The sequence below is a fragment of the Sebastes umbrosus genome, chromosome 13, assembly GCF_015220745.1.
Source record: "Sebastes umbrosus isolate fSebUmb1 chromosome 13, fSebUmb1.pri, whole genome shotgun sequence".
Classification (NCBI taxonomy): Eukaryota; Metazoa; Chordata; class Actinopteri; order Perciformes; family Sebastidae; genus Sebastes; species Sebastes umbrosus.
Genome location: NC_051281.1, coordinates 8,620,482 through 8,647,900, shown reverse-complemented (window position 1 = coordinate 8,647,900; position 27,419 = coordinate 8,620,482). Strand labels below are relative to the sequence as shown.

Sequence of the window (27,419 nt, the reverse complement as noted above, 5' to 3'; positions counted from 1 at the left end):
ATAAATTGAATTTAGAACCAAAGAACACTGACACACTCCCTCAATTTCTGTCTTGTTCTGTGGGTAATAAGATGTTTGCAGTGGGCTACCACACATTCCTCCAGACAGTAGCCCCAATAATCAAACAAATCAAGTGTACTTGGATTATTCGAGAAATTGAGTTGCTGCAAAGCAAACCCTGTAAATGGTTTAATCTGGTCATTTATATTCAGATCAAATCAGATTACAGCGTGCATGTAAACACACTGAGTTTATGTAAACACACTGAGTTTATGTAAATTGAACAGACATAATTTGAAAATAAATGTAATTTCACAAATGTAGAAAACAATCTTGTTGGCGAGGTCCAGCCGGATAGGAGGTTAAACTCAGTATGCTAGCTTAAGCTCTCATACTGACCTACAGGATCCCTCTGGTTCTGGTGTAGGACCTTGCTGTTACTCCCGTCCATGTTGGCCATGTTAATGGTGTTGCCATCTGTCCAATAGATTTTTCTGTGTGGGAAGGTGTGAGGAGAATAGTTAGTGCTCCACTTAGGCACGAGATATAATGAGCTTTAAAACATAGTCGATGAATGTTGCATTGTTATTAACTGAACATTGAATGTAAGCCAATGGATTTTGTTCCACCTGACAACCTCGTAAAGATCGTTTCAAGCTTGTAAAACACGTTGTCTTTACAACAACGAGGCTTTGATCCCTCGTACAGGTGAGGCCTGTAGTCAGGTTTCCTAATACTATGCATGCATTGAAGGTGAGGTGCTGATGAAGTGCACACGCTGCTCTAATCTACTTACCCCTTGGCGGGGTGCACTACAAGGCACCTTGGCTTATCAATGCCGTGGATGATGGAGGTCTTCAGGGAGCCATCAAAGCGAGCCACATTGATCTGCGACTCGTCATTTTCAGAGCTGAGCCAGTATAAGTTCCTGGAAAGCCAGTCTAAAGCCAGACCGCGGCAGTTCACTATGTCTGTCGGGGAGAGTGTGAAAAATCGGTTACGCTTGTGTGCTTTGCAAAACTAAAATGTAAATAAACTCAGGCTACAGGAGCAATACACAGGTATGAATGGTCTTCAACAAATGACTTTACTTTACTTATAAATTTGTTGCACCTTGTGATCATGTCAAAGTGAGAAAATAACAGCTATTACATGTTACAATTAATTACAATTAGTTTTTAATCACAATGATTATCATAATACAAATAATAACTATGTACATGTGTGTACCAACTAATCAATACTAGTCAGTACCAGAGGTGGGAGAAGTCATTGTTTTGCAAGTCCTACATTAAGTCATAAGTCCTAAACTTTGAGTTTTGAGTCTTAAACAAGTCATAATGAGCTCTTCTCCAAATGTAATGCCATTTTAACAATAGAGTAACTGGCGCCAACTGGCACTCAGTAGGGATGTGACGGTGAGGACATTTTCCCACCGGTTAATAAACTTGTGACAACACCGGTGTTACCGATTACACCGGACATTTTACAAGAAAAGACGGCTTGACTTGAGTCCACACCTCTGACTGGTACACACATACACTGTAGTAAATACCACAGGCAGCTTTGACTTTGTATTCTGTACCGATGTCTGGAATGCACCCACCTGCAGAAATGATGGTCTCTAGCTGGGTGCCGTTGATGAAGGCCCGTTTGATGGTTTGGGTTTTGATGTCAGCCCAGTAGATTCTCTCCTCCTGGGCATCATAGTCCACCACTGTGACATCATCAATGTCCGGCACCGTGAGCGCCGTCATGACGTTCATATAAGGGTTGTCAATGTCCACACCGCGGATTTCAGACCGCCGCACATACAGGAGGAACCTTTTCAACGCTGGTGAGATGATTAAGAAATGAGTCATTTCATCCTGTCAGATCCAGGTGAGAGGGTGATAATGGAGTGCTGCAGGAATGAGTCTTTAAACCTGGATATGAGGTTGTATTTTTGCACTTCCGGATCCCCCATCTCAAAGTCAATGGATTTTTTTTAATGGGTTTTTCGGTTAGAAGCCTGAAATAAGGTCTGTGGTTTTACATAATTATCTTTATTTAATTTCATGCTTTCCACCATGTGGTTTTGCTTACAATCTCTTTCCAACAAACATATATAATACCTTGATGTGTAAGATCGTGTGCAATGTACTATACAAGAATGGTGTCTGGCTAACATTAAACATTGATATATTCATAAATACAAGACATAAGACACAAGACACATGTACATTCGTATCACATTCATTCATATAACATGTAACACATATACCTAAAATACGTCAGTAAATAACCACTGAATTTTGATGTTGAGCAATAGTCCGCATTTGGTTCAGTGGTGGTGACATGAAATCATGCGATCATAGTGTAGTTCGTTAAACGTTTGTTTGCCACAGAGCTTATTTTCTGAAATAATCCTAAACCCCGTTGTTTTTTTGTCGAGGGAACCAGAACAATGCCAACTTCCGGGTTGGCCTACAAAAATACATCATTCCTGCAGCACCCTATAACAGCCTGATTTAAACGCTGATGTCAATCAAAAGTGCAGAGACTTATATGTAAAGCTAAACACCTGTCGTGTTGTTTACATAGCATCCTATTGTTTCACAGTAACATAAGGAGAAAGCATGAAAAACGAGGAAGGCGTTGTCACTCACCGAAGCAGGATTGTTTGTTGGGTGAAAGCTTCATAAGGTGTGGACAGGTGCAGGACGCCGTGCGGTTGTAATTGATGAGACACAGATGTGAGCAGGGACCGCGTCCATCATTCTCTTCACATGGGTTAGAGGCTGATGGGAAGGGAGGGAAGAGAGGAACATGTCAGAACACTCAGCATGAGAAGTTGAGATGGCAATCACAGAGATGGGCCAGGATAAATACTGGATGTGAATAGGACTGACTGTCTTTGTAACACGACATTCACAGGCCTGTGTGATTGTGCCACTGACAGCATACTTTGACAAAAAGGCTTTGCTGAAAATAACTACAATTATAATATTGTTCTTGCTGTATAATAGCAAAAAAAGAAAGCTTCGAAGCATGACAGTTCTGAATAGAGAATATGAAAACCCTGGCATTAATTTATAACAAACGTCACAGATTTTTATGTAAGAGAAACATCACAAAGACGTGTTGAATGTTTTAGAGGGTTTTTCTTTTTAAGTGCAAAGAGAACATGTTGAGTCTGGAACAGTTACGCTGAGTTTGATTGATCTTCACACATGTTATTGGGATTTTTGGTCGGTCTCTGGTTGAAATTGGGTCTAAAGAGGTTAAGAGATGTGAAAATAAATTATGAAATATAAAAAGATATATTCTATTGTTTATTCTTTGTCACTTTTCAGGAATTAAGGGTGACATTATCCCAGTTACCCTGCTACCGTAGGGTAGCATAATATCCAGCTTAACACCCAAAGCTGCTGACAGTTTCTACTCGACAAGCACAGCAAGCTGACTTTCAACAGCTTTCAACTGAACAGTGATCTTATAGGAGCAATACATTTGAAGTAGTCTGTTTTCATGAATTTCTTTCAGAATAAATTACCTCAGCAAAACTAAAGAAAGTCACCCACGGTTCAATTATTTCCCGCCGTGCGGAAATCATATTTCATGCATCAAACACATCCGTTTCTCCATCTACTCGGGTTGATTCGTGTCAAACAAGCTCATTCAGAGTTCATTTCCCGGGCTCCTTCAGCGACACATTGGAGAGCCCCATTGCATCACAAATGTGGCTTATTTAAGACAAAAGAAAAATCCAACTCTGTCTCTGCGAGCTGGAAACAGCACCCAGCTGACTCAGTATGCTAATAGGGAGTCATCTGAACGGCGCCGCATTCACCTGAATCATGCTCTTGAGGGATGACAGGCAGCGACAACGGAGCCAAAATGTTTGTTTGCTCTAAACTGTCAGATGTATTTGCAACAAATAAATGAGGAAATGAGCCCGCTGCTATGCTAAGGCAGTGGAAACGGTGGCACTCCCTAAAAATAAAGAAAAATGAAGAAAAGTCATATTCAGGGAACAGCCAAATGTAGAGATGATATAATTTAGTATGCAAGTGCTTCTTTCCACTGAGAGACCCATATTTGTTGTGCGTATTTGTTTCCACAGCCTCGTATTTGTCATGATAATGCTGCTGACACAATTACAGTGTGGTTAGTCTGCCTGCAAATAACTGTGTATGTTCTAAATGGCATGAATATTGTATTACTTGTATAAAGCTTTGCACACATTGAGAATAACAATTAGGACTGTAACAATAACTAAAATATCCTCAGCCACATCTCTTTCTCTCTGTCTCATTCACTTACAAGTGTAACACGGGTATTTTTCAATCTGGACCCTATTTTCCCATGTTGTTGTGTCTAAGCGACATAACAACAATTTTTTAAATTGGTCCGGTATTGAGGGAGAATGCTTTAAAAGTGTGTGTTTGTGTTTGATGGTTGAGGTAGCTGGGAGAGCAGAAGACGATAGCCAAAAACTCACAGCTACACTGGTGCGGGGGTTTCCACAATGCTCGTCGTTTATTACTAACTTCACTAACTAACACACCAACATTGCCTCTTTCGTAACTAAGCAACGCAGTATGCCTTAAAGGTACATTGTAATCATTTGGGGCGACCTGGCACCATCATTCTACGTCCACTAAAAGTGTTGTTTTTGCCACTGACAGGCTCAGATTGTTTATAAGTGTCTGACAACATTATTGAAAGGACCCTACAGAGCTAACACAACATTGTTCTTACTTTTCGCTTCCTGTTTGTTATTGTGTCATGTGACTTGTTGCCGGAAGACAACGGTGGAAATGTGAGTGAGAGTTGGAGAGAGGAGTGCCACGGCGGGACACCAGTGTTGTCAGAGATTGTTGTGTTGGAGAACAGAAAGCATAGCTTAGATTTAACTAAAAGATTTTCAATGTCATGGCTGAATATTGAGATGATTTCGACAAGATTTCAGTGTGTCTTATTCCTCTTTAGGGTCCTTTCTGTATTGTCAGATACTTCTAATAACAATCTGAGCCTGTCATTGGCAAAAACAAGCACTTTTATTTATGGGTGTCCCGAATACCATTTTCTGGGCTTCGAAGCTCCGGTGAGAAATATTATTATTACATACTTAAATATATATAAAAAACAAAAAACGAAGCATTCAAATATTGATTTGGAGGGTGATTACCATGGCGACGGTCGAAGCTTCGAAGCTTTGAAGCATTCAGATCAGCTCTACTTTTAGTGAACATAAACTGACGGTGCCAGGTTGCCCCAAATGATTACATTACAGCCCGTTTAGCGGCTGACGTCTGCAGCTTTCTCCCTCAATACTGGACCAATTTCAAAAGCTGTTGACTCCATTAGTCACTTCGACACAACACATGGGGAAATAGGGTCCAGGTTGAAAAATACCGAAGTTACCCTTTAAGGGAACCGGAGAAATATAAGGAGAAAATGCAAAGGTACTTCTTTTAGAAGAAAGAAGAAACCTTTATTTGTCATAGTACATACAGGTACATGCATGAAATTTGACCTCTGCATTTAACCCATCTTAAGTATTTTTAGGAGCACTGGGCTGCTGCAAGCGCCGGGGATCGAACCGCCAACGACCCGCTCTACCCACTGAGCTATAGCCGACCTTCTATAAGTAATATTGAAGACGCCATAGTGCCAATATGTGTAGAAAATTGCACAGCATTTTCATGCTACTCTCTAGAGTATATTCAGAATTGAAGCCAACAGCTGAAAAGAGAAACGAGTGGAGATGTGTTATTATGTTATCGGATTGGTCAAAAGATCTGAAAAAGTAATTTCCTCTATTTTCCCGGTTTATAATGATGCAACGGAAATACATGTACATTTTTTTAGGATGCTCGGCCTGTAATAAACCAATTATCTGTCATAACTGTGAGGCCTTGGGACGGCCAATCTGCCTCCTAATTTGAAAACGCTGGTTACCCATTCTAATGTAAAAAAACAGCCTTGGTTTGGCTGTTTATGCCTCCAGTGGAGCTCCACTGTGGCACCTGCTGAATAGCTCCTGAGACCAGCTGCATATTGGTGTTCAGTTATTCCTTCTTCATCCAGCCCTCCCTTTTCTTTTTCTCTGGTCCAGATGTTCGTGGTCTAGTGGAGCGTCACATCTTTAGGCCTCAGTTCTGGCTGGAGTGGATAATAGCCAGCGTCCCCCCTCACCCCCTCTCTGTTGAGCTTTTTTTAAATAGGATTAGGCACGCTTACTGTCTTCTTTGCTAAAGCAGTCCCATTTGCTCACACTTATCTGTGGTGAACAGTCACAAGAATGCAGATACAGGAAGGAAACAAGCAAATTAACTCGTGACACACTGGAGAAGCAGAGGAGTCAGTGAATAGATGCAAACCCGATTACCGCCCGCAATAATGCCCGTTTAAGGACGGTGGCTTACATAAGAAGAAAGCTGAGGCGGATAAATTTGAAATTTGGCAATGCTGAAAAAGGCAGTTGCGATAGAAAGTGATCCATCAATCAGGCGGTCTTGGCACACAAAATGTTCCGAGCGTTTTTGGGGGTTCTGCTTTACAAATCAATCACAAACCAATGTCAAAACAAACTGTTTATGAAAAAAAAACACACTAAAGTAAACTGAAAACAGATTTCATGTCATTAATTTGAGCTCAGCAATACATCTTGCAAGCTGATCTGCATTTCAAATAAGATTGGCTTAGATATGTAGGCCTTCTGTCACACACAACATCACTTTTGTGAATCTTCTCCCAAAACTGATCACCTATCCCTCTGTGACAGATACAGATTCAGAAGCATTCACTGACAATAATTTTTTGTCAATGTTAATGAAGTTCAAGAACTATTTCATATATTTCCCGTCACCACAACTCATTATTCACATTACTAATTGATCTGATAATTGGATATGCCACAATTATTCATTGGCAGATGTGGTTCTCATCCTGCGTCCCTCTTTATTCACGTTCAGACTTAATAAAGTGGTATGAGCCAATTAGAATAATTCTGATGGTGAGAAAAACACATTCAGGGGTACCATTAACTCAAGCTAGCTAATTCTCTGCATGAGTACCTTTTTCATTCAGACACATGCTCTGTGACTGACAGGCCAAATGAAGGCAGAGGCAGACGCTGGAATTAATTACATTATGCTGTTTTTTTTCCCCTTTCGCAACATGAGAATAAATTGTGTTTTAAAAGATGATGTATCCTCAGTCAACATCCAGCGTTACTGGAGGATTAGAGCCAAATTCGTTCTGAATCCAGAGTGTAATATGATAGAATGTGATGAGTTTGCACTTTAAACCCCTTAACAAGCTCGTCCCTTGTTTTGTGCACACTCAAAACTGTTCTTCTTTTTAACCGTAGCTATAATCCTGGTCTCTTTTGAATAGCAATTCTTTGGAGTTTACAATCAAGAGGGTCAGAATTAGTCTAAATGATCCAGAACCAAATTTGCAGAGGCACAAACATGGCTAAATGTTTTATATTAGCTTTCTGTTTTCTATGCACTCCTGTTAGGAAATAAGAAACTGATTGTAGGATCTAAAAAATGGTTTATACAGATATAAATATGAGGCATTGTGATGGAAACAATGTATAGTTACAGCTAGTTGCCATGCTAAATAAGATAATAAACCTCCCATTCTTAGCCTGAATTGACAGCAGTGCTTAAAGGTGACACATCATGCTCATTTTCATGTTCATACTTGTATTTTGGGTTTTCTACTAGAACATATTTACATGCTTTAATGTTAAAAAAAGATGTTATTTTTCTCATATCACTGTCTGAATATACCTGTATTCACGCCAGGGTTTATGGCATATGCCAGCTTTCAGCCGGTATCACGTGTAGTTGTCCAGCAAACAGCATATTAAAAAGCCTAACATTATAAGATGTTGTATAGATTATGTTGTCAATACAACTTAAATATAAACTTATATTATACAAAAGTTTGAATGCCTCCGCTGCGCTGTGATTTTAATCCAATACACTTTTGGTTAAATTAAGCGAATATCACCTCACGGTCCGCTGGCTGTCCGTTCTGTGTGTGTGTGGAAAAAAATCTGGTCTTCATACTCGGACCAAGCCACTACAATGATGATATAAATAATGATTACATCTCGCTGCGAGTGTGTGTGTGCTTAAGAGAGACACTGAGAGACAGAGAGGGGAAGAAAAGGTCGACTGCACGCAAGGTTTGAAGGTATTAATAATAATTTAAATGTCAACGTAATGAATGAAGCTTCAAACTATTCGGTAGGCTACAGCCTGAAGAGCCACACATCTCTATTTTGAATTTGACAAACGTGGGAATCAAACCAGACATTTTTATTTTTCAGACCGCTTCTTCACCTAATTTATTTTCAAGTTATGTCAAATGTAGTTGTTACTATTTAAAGCACATGTCCGGTAGTTGTTCTATATGGCCGGAATCCTGGAATATTAACGGCCATATTAACCATAAAAAAAAAAGAGTCTAGCGTAAACCCTGATTAACCCTCTGTCTGAAACGCTCCGTTTTAGCGCCTGTCTCTTTAAGCCCCTCTCCCGAAAAAGTCCAGTCTGCTCTGATTGGCTTACAAGAAAAATATGGCGCACCTTTATGAGGTAGGTTCTCAAGCTGTAGGTGATATATTCTAATGAGCCTGAATGTGACATAGGAAGGGGAGCCAAATCTGTATGGCTTTTTTAATCACATTTTTTGACCCAGGCAGCCCACAAAAAACTGACTGGGTTTTCTTATTTCACAGTTTGTGGGTTGGTAGGTACTCCAGGTACCCAAATGTATGAGCACAAGCAAAGTCCCCTTTAAGGGGTTCAATGTCCCTGCTGCGCATATCCCAGGAGAGCAAACCTGACAAATGATATATATAAACCTGGTTCCAGCTAACATAGTGAAATGTCCCTTTTCTGTGAGTGTCTCATCGCCAACAGTAGAGCCGGTGAAAAAAAGTGTTCTCACCTTGCGGCTGCCTGCTGGGGTGGAAGATCTGCAAGTCAAAAGGCTGAGCACTCGTCTTCTGGATGACTGTGACATTTCGCCCGGTCCACTTATTGGCTCTCGCCAAAGTGTTCGTCCTCCAGTCCGTCCAGTAGACGTTGCCTCCAAAGAGAGACACGGCAAAGGGATGGGACAGGTATTCGTGGCCCCTGAGGATCTCAATGACCCCACTTCCATCATAGAGTGCAGAGAAAATGGCGTCGGAGCTGTTCAAAAGAGATCCGACACAGAGGGCCATATCAAAGTTCGAACCGTTCTTCAAATGCATTGAAAGGGAACAGTAGAAGTAGGCCGATTAAAGTGTAACCCACCAGTCCGCTAATGGAACTATTAAATTGTTCAAGACCCACTTAAAACCAAATATGGACATTGTGCTAAGATCTCTAAATATTACATGTCCTCCATTATTTAATGCCCACTGGGAGAATGGAGCTTCAAGTTACATTTTTACTCAGGGACTGGTGAGTCCTTCGCAGTATATACTGTCACACATGTACTGAAAGTTCTGAAAGGTGTGAATGCTTCTGCACACAAGGTGAAACTCTAATTGTATACCGTGCATCTGTCCAAACAATCCTCTTTTCCAAATGATCCAGAGTCAGTCCATTAGGCCAGGCGCCGATTTCCATATCCTTGAACACAATGTGTCGACCTCCTCCGCTCATTGATGCAGCCTCGATTCGGGGGAAAGTAGCATCCCAGTCGGTCCAGAAGAGGATCCTTGGAGCAGAAACGCAAAGGCAACACTTAGTATTAATCATTGTCTGTTCATTTTTATGAGCATGGGAAACAATATATATAATGCACAATATATATTCTCTCATAGATCCACTAAAAAGGGCTGTTAGACCTCATAAGGACAGCAATTCCTTTGCCATTTGTACTTGTCAGTGCTATTACTGTATACTGCAATACCAAGTAATTACATACACAATGCTGTTGTAGCTGCATGCATTAACATAGACAGAGGCAGTGATGGCTGTCCAAGAACAGCACCAGCGATCCAGTGCAACCCTCAGCATCTGCGACATGCCTTGGAATGGGAGGCCATCTGTTTTATTATGACTTTTCGCAGCTCAATGAGGCCTGAAAATGAACACCGACATTGATGTGACCATCGGCAGAATCCTGAGTCGTGCTCCAACTCAGCAAATATCACCTCTGTCCTGCCTTGGTCCAAAAAGTCAGCTAGAATGAAGGAGAAAATGGGTGCTCAAGCTTAAATCACATACTGACGACAACGAAACCGTGTTAGGAAGAAATATCCTTGTCCAGATCAATAGCCTTATTCACTTGATAAGGCCTCCCTGATCGATGAGCCACTCCTTTGAGTGGATTCAAGTAATTAGATTAGAATTATTGCCCTGGAATGGAAATGCGCCTTTAGGCACCAAAAGCACCCATTAATCCTACTCTCTACAACCATGAAATGTAGTCATCCTCACAAATGTGAAAGAGTACTATAGGGGAGAGTGCATGAGCAGATTACTCATTTCTTACGAGTGTTAAATTGATTTTTTTAGGAATGTCTGGATTTTGCTTTAATCTGAAATATACTGGCCACAGAGTAAAATCACTGGCTACTTCTCAGATGCATTTACCCAAAGTACCTAATGTGAAATACTAGCAACACATAGAAAATGTATTCAGTTTTTTGTAGAACTTGCACAACCGAGTATCATCTAAAAACAATATATATATATAGATATATAATCTCCCAACTGTGTTTAAATCACTCAGAGAATGTAAACAACTACTTGTTTAAATTAATACATAATTCATTTGTCATTACTCTCTGACAAAATTACACAACTAATGTATTTAATTTGTATAGTATACAAACCTATCAAACGTGATGTGCACGATTAATTGATTTAACATTTCTGCCCTTACTAGTTGGCACCAGAAATACTATTATTATTTTTTACGTACACATTTAAATGACATATTGACGTATGCTGTCTGTTGCCTTGGAGAGCCCTGCGCCTCTCCGCTCTGATCTGAACTCATCAGCTGCTCCTGACTCACTTCCTCCCCGCTGCGTTCTTCCGTCACCGCCTACCACCACCTCCTCTTTCCGAAATAGCGGCTGGGTTCAGCAGTCAGTCTGGTTCTCTCCTGATCGACTGGATTAGCCAGCAAACAGGGCTGTATCGAATATCTTTTTTTTTACATTCAAAGCTTTGATTGAGGTTTTTTCGAATGAAGTTTTGAAGATTTGTCATCATAATTGATGACGTCATCACCCCTAAAAAATGGGGGGAAATATGATTTTGTTTTATAGTGGTTTTATCAATGTAATTTATGGTGCTGTTATATTAGACCGCCCCGTTAATACAGGTGCATGCAAAAGTGCAAAAGTCATTTTTGAAAGGCTAAACGCCAACAAATATGGATTGAAGAAAAATATTTCATTGGATAAAAACATAATGTGAATTTTTGGAAATGATTACATCTATCTTTTTTCAATAAATGTTGAGTTTTGGACTGAGGACTGCGACAATTAATGTTACAGAGACGATCGAGCCGCGTCGCTCGCTGTGTGTGTGTGTTTGAGAGAGAAAGAGGGGAAGAGAAGGTTTGTGAGGATTGTGATAAATTTGGTCTGTTTTCTGAGTGTTTTCTTTCTTTTAGACTAGTCAACAAGTCTATGTTTAAACTTCCTTTTAAACGAACATCCCTAACCAAAATGTACCCTCTAAATGATTTTTTAAAGCAAGCAAAACACTTTGTCATAGTCAATAAACATACTGTTACGATAAATCACATATGGGCTGATGCAACACATCTGGGCGACATCGAGAGTGCAGCTGTTGAGATGTTGCGTTGTGCTGAAAAGATCCCAAGGTGAACTATTAGTGCTGTTGTTTTTTTTTGCCATACCATAAAATAAAACCTGCCTACATGATGAGAGGACCAGAGCAGCAAGAGGCCTACCACTTAAGTGTAACACTTGTTTTTTACGTTTCACAGCATATAATAGAAATAAGTCTCAAATATTGCCCGTGTGTAGAACAAGGCATATTCAATATGCACAGTTAAGATGATACAACCCGTTGGACTCTATTATAATACTGTTTGAAAAAGCTTGTGCATAAAAAAACACATTTGGCATCGCTTCAAACCAGATCAAAGTACATACTATGTTTGACACACTGTTAAGTACTGTGGCCTGTAATACCCAGAAACAAAGACTACAAACTACAGCACAACTGTCATGTACTGTTTTCACAATCACTCCACTAAATATTAATCTATTATTCATATCAAAAGCAAGACATCACATCCTTTTTCAAGGCTGAGTGCAGGGCCAATTGCAATGGCAAAGCTGGGCTAATTTAATCGTACCTTCAGGCGCATATAAGATCATGCTATTCCACTAAGACCTCACCCTTCTCTACACAGGCTCCTTGACGAACCGGTAGAGTCACAGTGCAGTGACATGGACATGATCCTTCACCAGCTTCATCACCTGTTTGCACCGGCAAACACTGACAGAGAACAGAAGCATAGCTGTTGGGAAGTGAACCTGGATCTCTGCATTGGTGCTTATTCCCTACCCCACTCAAGACTCCCCTACATTTTTCAAATCAGTATATGGCCTTGAATAACTCATTTCTCCGACTTACAGCAGCTGCTGCTTGGCAATTCTTTCCTGCATGATATATTAATACAATATTCAATAGTCAAGAGAAGGAATATAACCAATTCTAAATTCTATTGACTTTTAGACTTTTTTTATTTTTGTTATTCTACAAAAGAAAGTATGAGGACATAGTTGCACATGTAAGAACAAATAATAATAATTGCAAAAGGTACACCTACTGCCCAGTAACTAAAGTCAACTTCTGGGAAAATATAATTGCATTTAAAGAACCATATTTGACATCAAAGACTTGACAGGAATATGCCCATGCCTTTAACAAACTACTAATATTATGTTGACTCCAAAAATAATTAAATTAAAATTGAATCCAAGTAAGAAATAACACCTTGGTCATTTCTCATTGATCAGCTGGAATAACGACGCCAGCGTGGAAGTAATTATAGCATTTGAGGACTGACAATTTTCTGTGGGATATTTGGTCAAAACCTCAAAAAAAGCATCTAATAACCCACATCAGTAAATCTTAAACTGCAAATAAGAGCAGACTTTGTGGAGGTTTGTTCAACATGTTATTACTGATCCACCATTTCTTTTAAATATCGTCAGTACTATCCATCAAGTCTGTCTAATCTGTCTGCAAATCAGCATGGGTCAGTGCTTTTACTGCACATTTGTTTTATCTGTGCCTTGCACAAGTGGCCCGTGGATCGATGGCTGGTCTGTGCTCACATGAGGACATCATGATTCAGTTGAGATAAAAAAATTAACTCAAACAGGATTTCCTTGAGAAAACGTGTGAGACGGTGTACTGACCCATGTGATCTATGAAAACACTTCCTAAATGGATGTATTATGTTTGCTGCTGTGGGCATTAAATACATTAAAGGGAAATTTGTCAAGTATTTAATACTCTTATTAACATGGGATAGGGCAAATATGCTTGCTTTATGCAAATGTATGTATGTTTACTGTATATTCATTGTTGGAAATAAATTAACAACACAAAACAATGACAAATATTCTTAAGAAACCCTCACAGGTACTGCATTTAGCATAGAAAATATACTCAAATCATAACATGGTTATGCTGACTTGACTATGACTTGCCCCAAAACTGCATAAGATTATCATAAAGTGGGCATGTCTGTAAAGGGGAGACTCGTGGGTACCCATAGAACCCATTTTCATTCACATATCTTGAGGTCAGAGGTCAAGGGACCCCTTTGAAAATGGCCATGCCAGTTTTTCCTCATTAAATATTAGCATATATATACTGTATATATAAGCTAGTATGACATGGTTGGTACCAATGGATAACTTAAGTTTTTTTAGTTATATATGTTGCCAGTATCTTCGCTTTATCTTTGAGTTGCATTAATGCGTTAAATAAAATATTGGCGATATCACAAATCTGCATTAACACGTTATTATCGCATTAAATTTAAAGCCCTATAAAAAACACACACAATCAGGTTAGAGAGTATCTGCCACACACACACAAACATGCAATGCTTGTACAATAAAATATGCTTCTTATTGTACGGAAATAAACAAGCTGGTGTGTCATGATAACAAGAAACAATGGCATTATAACGAGGCAAACATGTACTGTATGTTGTGTTAAGCTACCTAGGATATCTGCAACCTAAGAGCCTCTGACGGGAAGATTTCTCTCTTTGTCCTTCGTGAGTGTTTCCTCCTTCGATCAATTTCATTTCAAAAGTGTGGATGACAAAATTCTAAACTGTTAAACAGTCCAAAACAACATACACTATCAAAGCCTCCCAGGTGTGTTGCATCAATGCCTAATAAAGAGCCTGGTTCCCCCAGTGTAACATCGTCCAACAACCCTAATTCAACAAATTAAAAACCTTATCTTTACACTTTGTTATGCCAAGAAAAATAAATGCACCGTAATAGATGTTTTTAAGTCGTGCTTGCCGACTGGGCAAAGGAACGGATGCCATTTCGGAACCACAGATCAGTCTACAAACACTCTCCCCATGCATCTCAGCAGGATAAACAACATGGTTTTGAAACAGCCCTGAGGGGAATGATGCACAAATAACAACAAAGCATATTGGGGGCTTTTTATTTGAAGGTCTTACTTTAAATGTTTTAAGGAAAAACATTGCCGGGGAATAAGAGTGGAAGGGCAGTAAAGCGTATCAAGCAGGAGCAATGGTTGGGGGGGTATTAGCTACATCAGTTGTCATTCCTGGAATGGAGCACGCAGCACTGTTATTGATGTACTCTATATCTGCTGCTTTAATGGACCTTAACACAGCAGACATCTTCATACATCAAGGCAGATGCAGACGTGAGAAATACAAGGGGGTTGTAATTTTACTTTATTCCAATAATCTCCGTGCCTGATGGATAGTGTAGCTAGCAGCAGGCTCTGTGCTGTTTGTGGGAGTTAGTGCGTAACGTACCCCTGCCCTGGGTCGAGAGCGATGGCCCGTGGATGCTCCATGCCGCCGGCAATCAGGGTGGTGCGCATATCTCCGTTAAGCTTGGCCACCTCAATCTGGTCCAGATTGCTGTCAATCCAGTACAGTTTTCCTGTAATCCAATCCACTGCCAGGCCCTCTGGGGTGGCCAGGCCGTGCTGCACGACCACCTCGATCCCTGTCACCCCTGAAACAACAACACGATAGATAGATAGACAGTTGGCCAATTATTTAATAATAAAAATGGTTCTTTATTATCTCCTAAAGAATTTCTTGATAAATTCAAAATGCCTGCAAAACCAAAGGAGTATGCTATTGTTTTCGATGCTATACCAGAAAGTGTCTTTATAGTTCTACGAAACCCTGATGATCAACTTAATTCAGAACATTGTGTGAAAATATATATATTGGAGGTACTGATACACTGAAAGAGAAGTGCTCTAGCACAAATATTAGGAACATACTAAGTTATGTTTCTGTCCCTTCATCTAGATGTTTTTGGTCTTCCTTATTTGATGATATACAGTTGGGAAAAGCTTGGAAAATTTGTGATAAATACTGTATCAATAACAAACTTAAAGAAATGTCTTTCAACATCTTACATAGAATTTATCCAGTAAAAGTTGTGTTAGAAAGATTCAAGCTGAATATTGTATATAAGTGTGATTTCTGTTGGACTTGAAAAAGAGACTATTTCTCATCCATTCTTTCACTGTATACAAACAAGACTGTTCTGGATGGATGTAGAGAAACTTAGGATGAATGTTGAAATAAATATGTTTGATTTAATGCTATATTTTAGTCAAGATAAGACTGAAGATAACATGCTGTATATAATACAATTATTTACTAATTTTGGAAAATTCCATAGCCATAAGAAAACATGAACCAAGCCAAGTTTCCTGCATTTTCTCAATGAATTCAAACAATATAGCACCATCATACCCATTGTTAAAAACAAAAAAGCCATTCAGATCTTTAAGTTATTAAATGAGTATAATATGATGCATATAACACAAACTCTGGTATTATGAAATGTATATGTAATTATTTTGTTTTGTCTTCTTTTTTCTTTTTTTAATCGTCTATGTATCTGTTTGTACCTCTGTAAATGAGCATATGTTCAATAAAGAAAGCATTAAAAAAAACAAAAATAGATAAACAAGACGATAGCATGACTATGTACATACACTGTAGTTAAGTACTGTGGGGCAACGTTGGTGTCTCTTTACAGGAAAGCCTTCTGAAGGCAAAAGGGGGATATTCAGAGAATTGAGGAAAGCTCTTCCATATAAAACATATTGCTTTCTACAGAGCTCCATTAAGCATGGTAAAAGGGTTTTCCCACTATATTTATAATCTAGCTGTTTACAATTATTCTCAGATGCTGAGGCTTTTATGTGTGCCTCACAAAAGGGTGGAATAGGTACAGCTAAGAGGCGATTGCTACGGCTTCGCAGAGGGAAATAAAGGCAAGGGAAGCCGCTGAATGTACTGCCACCCACAAAAACACAGAGCGGAGGAGAAGTTCTGATTCATCATTTTATGAGGCGGAGATACTGTACTACAACAGCTCAAGATTTCTGGTCCTGCAGTATTTTTCAACTTTGGACAACCTGAGATAAATTTTCAGGGAGAGACAATATCAGCTCGCTGCATCAGACCAGAGTACGTGTAACGACAGTGGAGTAAAACAGAGCGTTATCATCAGCGGCGTCTCAGACTTCCATTACAGCGGCGGGAGCACAGATGAGCAAGACATGAGTCTCTTTAGCCAATACATCACAGCCGTCTTTAGATAGCAAAATGTTTGCGTACTGTACAGTACGTGGGTGCATGTGGCCGTGTGTGAGCATTACCTCCAGACTCCGAGAGCCTTCCTCTGTAGATCTTATCCTCCACCACATCTGTCCAGTAAAGGAGGCTGTGATTAAAGTGGAAGTCTAGAGCAATGGTGTTCCTCAGCCCCGGCACCAGCAGGCTGTAGTCCCGCTTGTGAAGGTCTATCCGTCTGATCTCGTGCCGGATCGAGAAAATGATGAAAGCCTCAAAGGGATCTGGCCAACGAGAGAGACAGGAAACAAGCACCGTATATTTTTAGGATGTCCACCTAAGGTTGAGCGATGTTTTCAGACAATTGTTAATCGACAATGCGTGACATCATGTACAGGACATTGGGATAAAGTGTTAGCTAGCGAGCTGCTCTCTTTTTCTTTAACAGAAGTGTCACTGAAATGTATCAATGACCACTGCACATAAAACTCTGGCACATTTTGTGAGGAATATTACTTTCAAATGTAAAAAAAAATGTAGGAAAAAATAATTAACATTTAACAATATATCAAGAAAACTCAACAATTGTATACTTATGGAAGTTATTGCATTTTTAGATCATTATAATCTGATCGAATGCATTTTTTTTGTGAAGTCAAAACATGTGAAAACATTGACATCGCTCAGCCCAAGTGCAATCTCACACCCATGAACACACACACATAAATCTAAACATACATTCATTCACACATACATATTGCTTGATTTACTTTGTATGAATATATGTTAAGAGTCAGGACTCTAGAAAGTGATTTCTTTCTAAAATTATAGGTTACAGCCTGACAGGCAGACCCACAGTTTATCACTGGACTGATTGCTTATACAGCATCTGGCCTCTTCAGCGTCTAGCTCACCTTCAGGCCCCTTAAATCTTCAGTCACCCTTCTTCATCCTAAATTACCAGAGCACTCAGAATGAACGTGAAGAAAACTCTGACCTATATTCAAGATGTTCTGTGCTGTACCTTTTGTACATTTGCTTATTTTTCATGAAATTACAGACATGTGTTCTTAACATCAGTGCGGATTACTTTGGTCATCATTTGTTGTTTTACAGTGTGCTCTGTAAATAAATTGACTTGAGGCTAAAAAGGCAAGGGATCAAAGAAAGCGTAAACTTGTATTAGTAAAATGCATCCAGCTAAAGGATCTAAATTAGCTTGTTAAACTAGCAACCATCAAAGCTCTACCTAATGCTATAGCCGAAGAAAAAAGTGGTTTTGTGGACTACTGTTTGAAGCCTTGAATTCGGCATTTTGGCCATCGTCATCTTGGTTTTTGGCCGTCGCCAGCTAAGTACAACCGAACACAGAATAAGACATTATTAGGCGCACAAGCAACTCCCAGACCGGACAATGCTGTGGTAGCGACCTGTCAATCACAGGGTAGCCACGCCCTAAAGCATCCACTGCTTTACGGTCTGTTTGACTCTAAATGGGACCATAATTTACTAAATGAACATCATGCTGTATTGAAGAAGACTTGAAACTAGCGACTAAGACCATAAACTCGTGTTTACAATGTTTACTGAGGTAATAAATCAAGTGAGAAGTTTGGTCATTTTCTCATAGACTTCTATACAATCAGACTTCTTTTTGCAGCTAGAGGAGTCGCCCCCTGCTGGCTGTTAGAAAGAATGCAAGTTTAAGGGACTTCCACATTGGCCTCACTTTTCAGACCCAGAGGTTGTCCACTGGTTGTACTATCATTGTCGGAGACCACCAGGTACAAAGGCAACTATAGAATATACAGATTAAATGCCTTTTTTTACAGAATAAATTGTGCATGTTGTTATGCACTGTTAAGGCTTACTGGGACACTTGAAAAGAACGGCGCCATCATTAATGTTATCAGTAAAACCTGTGCTTTTCCTTCGACAGTAGGAAGTCAAAATTTCTGCTGTGAAAAAGGCCTATTGTTACTGATTTATGTGATATCTAATATGTTGTTAGCTCTCTGTGTGTTGCAGCATTTGCTGTTGTTCGTCTTTCGGCTGCTCCCATTGGGGGTCTCCACAGTGGATCATCTGAGATCTGATTTTATGATCCGCATATTTGATTTGGCATAGGTTTTAAGCCAGATGCCCTTCCTGACGCAGCCCCCCGTTCACAACGCCCAGGGGGGGGATACACTGAATGACCGTCACTGACATGCAATGTATGTATTTTCCTTCAAAATATGTTGGAATGTATTACAGTGGTTTGTTTAAATCAACTAAATCCTGCAGGGGAGCTGCAACCTTAATCTAGTTCCATATATTTATTTCACTCAGCTTGCTCTCTCTCTCTCTCCCTCTCTCTCTGCTGATCCACTGTGCAGAGGACATACTAATATCACTGGATTAAACCACCATGTAGAGCTAATTTATATGCATCAGCTGCAGCCAAATCAATTTGTTGCCAAACACTCTGGGAATCAACACATTACATTTTTCCATTTTCTGAAAAAGTAGATACATTTGAAAGTGGTCTCTTTTGAGAAATACATTTTGTAGCGTCTCTAAGAAGTGGCTAAATCTAGTGACAAGTCAGTATGCTGGCAGCAGTGCTCGCATACTGAACTTCTCCGGCCTTGTCCACTGAGGTTTAGTTCAATCAGTGAGACTATTTCTGCTTCTGAGAAATGTTTGTACAACTAAAACTCTCTTCGCAGCATTCTAGACTAAATCAGACTTAAGAGAACAAAATGTAATTAAAACTGTGTCCTTGCTTCAATGACACTTTTCGGTGTTGCAACCAAACTAGCGACAATGTTACCGGAGTGAAGATTTGTACTTGCAAACCTTTTATTCCCGAGATGTGCAAAGGGAAAGGCGGAGGAGTGGATGTGTGCTCGGGACTTCACAAAGAATCCAATAACACCTCTCTCAAGATTAAAGTGGGATGTTTGTGTTTGTATGCAAAGTTTGATTTATGACGAAGCCGAAGAATTCTGATCGGCTTCCAGAGAAAATTGTGTATTCTTTTTCCTGCGTTAATGTAAGATTAGAGTCGCAACTGCCATCAATCTTGGAGTGAAATAGAGAAGCGAGTAATCAAAACGAGGTCCATAAATCTGAATGTGACAAGCAGCAGCATGTGTGTGTAACTATTGTATTTCAAGCGGTTACAGAGCGGCCTCATTAAATAGATTATTCAATAACAGAATAGCGGAAAGTTTGAATTTATGATGTGATGCTACGCGGGCGAAACACTTGTGTCTGTATGGGATTAGGCCTGAGGTGAACTTGTGCTCAGCTGAATGAAAGCTCTGGTGGTTTGGGAGAAGGAAAAGAGAACAGGCTTTCTTCACTCAGCATCAGTACAGATAGAAACAGACAGGACTCATCGCCCAGATGCCTCTTCTGATTTGAAACTGATTGGATTTGACCTGACAGTACCCTAAATCAACACCTATTACTATTCCTCAGACTACCTCTCCTCTTTCTCAGCACTAACACAAGAAACTTCCAGTTCTATAGTTTGACTTTTATTGTTTTCCTTTCCAGTTTCTCTTATCTATGCTGTGAATCTTGTATTAATAATTGAAAAACTCTTAAAACTCTGCATGGAAACAGTCAAAGAACAATGATTCTAAGAGTTACTAGTATGTCCTGGGATGAACTTTAAATTACTGCAGACACAGACCCACAGCCACACACCATCACAGCAGCCAACATCATCACTCAAAACAAACATTAAACAAGACTCAGTCTAAACCCAGTATATTTGTGGCTAAATTGTTATACAAATAGTCAGTGGTCATGTCTATAATGTTAAATCCAGCAGTACATGTCCACCAGTTTCGAGGACACTAGAGGACAGAGAAGTTAATACATCCACCACGGTACAGCATAAAGCCTGTGGTCTGTGTTGAACCATAAAATATTATAAATATATTAAGCGTTTTCAGTCCAAAATGTCGTCAGCGGCTGTTGTAAAAAAAAAAAAAAACACCAATTTTGTCTTTTTGCTTCTATACTCTTTGCTACAACACTCGGCCAAACAATCGTGTAACTTCATCTTCATCACTCAATCACTCACTCAGTCACTCAGTGACAGACTTCTGCATTTGTAAGTCTGGTCCTGTGCGGTCCAGCCAAAAAAAATCCAGGGTCAGTTACCTGTGCTGTGACAGCTGTCTCCATCTGGGTCGAGCGTCCATCCTGGATAACAGGAGCATTTCACCGTGGTCTTGTACTGCTCACACACTTGGCTGCACTTCAGGTGACGGCTGCAGTAGTCCACCACCTCACACGTCTTGTTACTGGAGTCCAGGTGAAGCCCGGGGGGACAGAAACACACGACCCCTTTCCCTGGTGCCACGGTGCACTGGTGACTGCAGCCCCCTCTGGCTACGAGACACATATCTGGGGTGAAGAGAGGCCAACAAATTCTTAGAAACTGTGCAGACACTTGAGGAGAGGCTGAGATTTAAAAGAGCATTGGAACAATATGTGTGGTGTCTCTGTAATGTAGTAGTATCTGAAACTGGATCTTACACACCCACTAATTGCCAATCAGTGCATCCAATCTAAAGGGTTTATGTTTTATCCTTATGTCACAGTAACTCCAAACATAAGGAGTGTGTTCACAATCTAATGAAGATAAAGGTGTTGGATAATGAGAACGCCTTCATATAGCTCTCTGTGGTTTCACCTGTGGGTGAACCGCTTTTATTTCCATCACTGCTTCAAAAATAAAACAGGAAAAAAACATTACGCGCTGTTCCTTTCAAAAGTGATATAAAGACAGACACGTCTAAACTCGGTGCTCTTTTAGAAACCTTGTTAGAAAGTTGTTTTTCTGCCCTACACACCTGGTTTTTGTTAGCAGCTGCCAGGTCAAGATGGAATGGTCTATTGGTAAAAATAAAACTGATCCAGTGTGTGTTTTCCCACCATGATTAAGACCGGCCTTTCAAGGTGGCAAAGAACAGCATTGCACTCTCTCAGCGGGGGGGGAAATTGAGTATGTGGTCACATTTGTTAATGGCGGGTGTGAGTCCTGCTGAGATGGTGCAAATCAATCAGGCCCTCAAGGTCTCTCTGAACACATAATTGTCGATGAGGAGGCAGAAGCCTTTTCTCAGCTATGATAACACGGACACTCACAGGTCCTGTAGGAGCCCCCTGAGGCTTGGTTAGTGACGCTCTAGAAAATGAACCTCCGTGTTTACATTGCTCACTTTAAGAGATTAGGTGGCTGGGGCTAGTCACATGAGATCCCTTTCTTCCCCTCTGAAGGCTGCTGGACAAACACTTCCACATTTGCCATCATCGGGAAGCCAGAGTATTACTTTATGTTCTGTCCCTCTGGTCTCTGAGGCAACACACCGGTTCCTAGTCAGGCTCTAAGCTGCTCTATGTGGAGGAGAGGATGTAGCAGGGCGCTTCTGGGAGGTATCCTGTGGTGCAGGAATGATTCCTAAAACCTGAAAATGAGTCAGCATATTAGCTGTTCCGGTTCCCTCATGTCAAAATCAATGGGGTTTTGAATGGGTTTTTAGTTAGATGCCTGAAAAAAGGTCTCTGGTTAACACGAGCTTAAGAGATTTTTACGTTTTGTTTTACATTATAAAATACCTCTGCAAATATCCCGCTTGTGAATTTTTAAGCTTTTACGTGTCTTAAAAAAGGCGGCTGCTAACAAGTGGCTAAATGAGACTACATGTGTAGCGCGCTTACTTTGATCTGTAATGTCAGATGGCGGTGTGTCTGGCCTCTCCTTTAGAGCTTTTGCTGCGGGGCCGCAGGTTTCCACCCGGCACGCCACGCACACCAGCTGTGACCCTTCCGTCCTCCTCACGCCAATTACCTCATTAACGTTATGGTTCCCTTATAGCATTGGGTTTAAATCTGAAATACTGCAAAATAGGTGCTTTTGCTTTTCGCTTCGACACCAAATCCTCCGCCATCGTCTTGTCTCTCAACTCTCTCTCGTCCTGTGTGTGTGAAATCTGACTTGTGCTGAGACTCCGTACGGAGCAGAAACTTTCACTTTCAGTTTGTAGTGTCCGTCGTCCGACTATGTATTGATAACACGCCGCTGATACGCGAAAATGAACTACATAGGTTTGATTTCTCTGGAAAAAGCAAAACGATGATGGGGGCGCTGGTAAGTAATGTAATCGGTGTGTGCCCAAACACCGTAAAACACCAGTATCACCGACTACCACAGCAAGCCTAAACCAGGGCGATGTTAACTTCCTGGTTGGCCTACAAAAATATGTCATATCTGCACCACTCTATAACGGTACATGGGAACTGTCGGGGCCGTGCCCCGCCCTTTCCCTGGCAGCTGGAGCTCCACTATGACGGTTCAATCTGGAGCGGGTGGATCATCACTTGTTCTCTCATCATCTGACAATATCTTAACTTGCCTGTATTCACTGTTCTTGTCATCCTCTTCTTGTTCTGTTAGTGTATTGTCTTTTGTTTTGCAATAAAATAAAAAAATAAATAAAAAGAAGACAAATTAAAGTGAGAGTTAGCTTGAGCGCTGTGAGGTGACTCAGCAGGTAACATGTCCTGAACCTCTACAGTAAAAATTGGAGGATGTGACAGTGCTTCTACTTTTCCCAATTAATTTTTCTGCAACTCTGCAAAGCTGATAAAAAGGTAAATAATGAGGAATAAACAGCTATATTTGAATAAAGAAGAATAATGTGCTGCTGTTTTTATTTGCAAGGTAAATAAATGTGGTTTATTAATTTGTCACCGTTTGTTTTTTTTCTCTTAAACCAATGAAGAACTGTCAATCAAAGAAGCTCAAACACAGTGGGAGCATTGCAACATCCAAAAAATGCCTAAAAGTCCTCGGGAGTCATTATTTTTGACAGTTTTTGTTGGTCTTTTCACTTTAAAGTGAATCTTCACCCAAAATATATCTTTAGAGTATCAAACACTCACCCCCCTGTAGGCTTGAAGCGCGGCTATAAAAAGCTCCTCGTGGAGCAGCTATGGTCAGCTTGAATTTTGTTGGGAATAAAAAGATTCCGACTTTTTATAACTTAAGGTAAAAAAAACCAATATGAACTTCTCAAACTTCTCAAAGTCATACTTATCTGTCTATCACCCTCCTCAGAGGTCAGAAGTTCAGGAAGAAGTAGTATATTCAGACAACATGGTGACTGTGTGGGACATACTGATGGATTTTCAACAGACGGGACGTCGTGTCTATTTGTCTGCTGTGTGAGTGGACACCATTGGACTAGTGGAATCTATTGTAACTCACACAATTAGACAATTAACTGACATCTACTACATAAACTTTGTACCATCTTTCAAACCACCAGGAGAGTGTTTGATAATCTGTCCACATACTTTTGTGTACTTTTGATTAGGGTCTGTTTTTGACAATGCAGTCCTTCCTAGTTTGTGAAAGGGACATACTATATGGGCTACCCTGCTTAGCTTGCTGCCACCGTGACCCAGACCCGGATAAGCAGCTGGATATAGATGATTGGATGGAATGCACAAACCATGTCCAAAAAGTAATGTTATTTTAAGGCTTGGTGGGGATGAATGTGACTGGCCTGCACAGAGTCCTGACCTTAACCTCATCAAACACCTCTGGGATGAACTGGAATGGCAGGTCAGTGTCTAACCTCCAAATTCTTGTGGAAAGCCTTCCCAGATGAGTGACAGCTACTACGACAGCATACCAATGTCAATGGTGGTGGGTTGAGATTTTCAGCAATCGAATGTTCTGTTATCCACATACTTTTTTTTGGCAGAGTATCAAAACAAACGTACCGCAGATGGGTCCTTCATCCGAGCGGTCTGCACAGTCCACTTTGCTGTTGCAGATCTTATCAGGTGTGAGGCACACCGAGGTGTCGTTGGCACAAGGGTACTTGGGTGGCTTACAGACGGCAGACTCGCAGGACTCTTCATCTGAGCGGTCCTCACAGTCAATGTCCCCATCGCACACCCAGCTCTTTGTGATACACTTGCCTGTAGAGAATGAAATGTGGAGATTTTTTAACTTTTAACATTTTTAAGGACTCAAAAATGAACAGTTTCCAAGTTTGACTGCAGTTCAGACGATGTAATCTCATTGTAGTTAGTATTGGATGATAAGGGCTTCCCAAAAAAAAGTTTCCTGCCTGAACTAACTGATATTTAACTGGTACATTTAGTGCTTGCATTTTCCAACTTTTGATTAAACAAGTGTTTCATTACTGAGTTCTTTAATCAAATCTTTGCAATAAACATTTATAGCAAAAATGCCATGCTTTTACCCCAGGGGGGACCTCAATAAACAACAAACTCTCAGGTCTGTTCTAAATGTTCGACTTGATGAAACTAGAATTACCACCGCATGGTTGTATGCCTCCGCCAACCAGTCAAGTGGCAGTTAACATCCATGTCTGTCCAAAATGTCATCACTTCATCATTTTATCCTGTTAGACATTTGTGTGAAATTGTCATAATTAGCATATGAATTCTTGAGTTATGGCCAAAAAGGTGTTTCGTGAGATCACCGTGACCTTTGACCACCAAAATCTAATCAATTAATCCTTGATTCTTGTGTAGTGGACGTTTGTGCCTATTTTGAAGAAATTCGCTCAAGGCGTTCATGAGATGTCCCGAGAATGGGACAGACGTGAGGACACAGTGACCACCAAAATAAAATCAGTTCATCCTCGAGAGCTTTGAAGAAATTCCCTCGAGGCCTTCCTGAGATATCACGTTCATGAGAATGGTATGAATGGGACGGATTCACGGACGGATGACCTGAAAACATAATGCCTTTGACCACGGCTGTTGCCGGCACCGAGGCATAAAATCCACACAAGATCAATATTCTTTACGCTGGTACCAACACTACAGTGTGATTTGTAATTCCCTCACCATGCAGGTTAGAAAGAGGTAGGTGTAACAACTGAGGGGGGCGAGGAAGAAAACAATAGACAGAAATCAGGATGTATCATTTTTGCACGCTCCCAGGTGAAGCCTGGATCGCAGCATATTCCAATTTACACCTTTTCCATCAAAGCTACATCATAGTGTTTTGGGATCCCACTGGTTTGTGCTTGGTGCCGGATCAATGCAAACTGACGTGAGAGGCTGGAGCGACCGCTGTGGGCGCGTGGATTCTGTGTGAGATCAGGTGCGTCTGTGTGTGTCTGTTTGGCTTCACATCACTTCTAAGCTTTCCAAAAATAGTCAGATGACACTTTTGATTTAGCCCCTTCATTTTCTAAATGCCTAATGTGATGCCATCGCAGTTGCATGTGAAAATGCAAGCTTATGTGTTATTCAAGTACACAGGCTTTTTCATGCGTAAAATATGGATGACACTCGGGGCACAGAAATGTTCCATTTTAAGTGTCATCGTAATGTGTGTTTTTGTGGTAACGCACATGGACAAGGAGGTTAATTATTTGTTCAACTGAATTAACCATTCTTGATTCTGGAAAGTTCACCTCGAATGACAATACAAATTTCACAACTTCAACTTGATGAGTTTTGTGAGTGCATATCTTTAGAAAGCAAAGGAGGGGACAATGATGTGGCTGAAAAAGGGAATAAAAAAACACAATTTTAGAGGTAGGTAGTGAGTGGGTTTATAAAATATAACCATTGCTTATTACTGTGAGTAGGAAATATATTTTTTTATATTCTTTCTGAATATAGAAAGGCTCAAACATCTAAAAGTTTCATCTTTAATTCAACAAAAAATGCATCTCATATCCACAGATTTCCTACAGAGATGGGAACTTTTATATTCATGTTGGTCCCTTCTCTTCGTGTGGCTGAAGATTATTTTTAAATAATGTATGAGTAAATTCATTGTTTTTTTTTTTGTTTTACTTTGCTCATCATTAAGGTTTTTTTTACTGATAAAGATTTTCATATTTATTGGCATCCTCTACGTGTTTTTGTGTTCTAACTCAGAAGATTACGCCTAATACAGTACAATGCTCTAGTTGAGTGGTTTCCAACCTGGGGTCTGGGCCCCTCTTAAGGGGGCGCCAAAGATCACTGGGGGAGCGCCAGGATTTGTCTGCTCTGAGGTTGTCAAAATTTGATTTGCCATACTCATAATAGCGCACTTGCTGGATAATTTATACAAAAGTCTAGATATAAAACTACTTCTAAACATATAATTTTTGCAACTTAGTAGCAAATCTAACTACATTTTTGGCTTCAATTCATATTTGTTGCCGTTTAGCCTTTCAAAAACAACATTTTCACTGCAAAAAACCCTCCAGCTTGCCGCACACAAAGGGAGGCACACACCTGTACTAACGGGGCTGTCGAAATAATCTAACAGCACTATAAATTACATTTATTTAACCACAATAACAAAAAAAAATGTTGGCTTTTATACTATCATAGTTAATTAATTAAGTCATAGTATGTATCTGCAGTCACTTGACGAATTTGTCAAGATGTCATCACCCTGTATAAAATTAGACTCAAGAACCTGCAGCCTACATGCAACTTCAGTATATGAATGAATAAATCTGACATACACTTGACAGCTTAGGATAAAGATTATGCATTGTAACCCTAGTTGTATGAGCACAGACAGAGCCTAA

At 40.2% G+C, this 27,419-nt stretch overlaps 1 protein-coding gene across 3 annotated transcripts in view; it reads right to left on the bottom strand.

Moving 5' to 3' along the window:
• lrp1bb (low density lipoprotein receptor-related protein 1Bb) overlaps positions 1 to 27,419 on the bottom strand; it is a 314,579-nt gene that overhangs the window by 115,606 nt on the left and 171,554 nt on the right. For all 3 annotated transcript variants that reach the window (XM_037789698.1, XM_037789696.1, XM_037789697.1), the window contains exons 21-30: positions 24,625 to 24,825; positions 20,992 to 21,237; positions 16,917 to 17,114; positions 15,040 to 15,244; positions 9,553 to 9,717; positions 8,959 to 9,203; positions 2,649 to 2,780; positions 1,607 to 1,834; positions 797 to 971; positions 400 to 494 (exon numbers count right to left, since the gene is read on the bottom strand). In XM_037789698.1, coding sequence (XP_037645626.1) covers positions 400 to 494; positions 797 to 971; positions 1,607 to 1,834; positions 2,649 to 2,780; positions 8,959 to 9,203; positions 9,553 to 9,717; positions 15,040 to 15,244; positions 16,917 to 17,114; positions 20,992 to 21,237; positions 24,625 to 24,825 — 1,890 coding nt within the window. The remainder of the gene's footprint in view (positions 1 to 399; positions 495 to 796; positions 972 to 1,606; positions 1,835 to 2,648; positions 2,781 to 8,958; positions 9,204 to 9,552; positions 9,718 to 15,039; positions 15,245 to 16,916; positions 17,115 to 20,991; positions 21,238 to 24,624; positions 24,826 to 27,419) is intronic.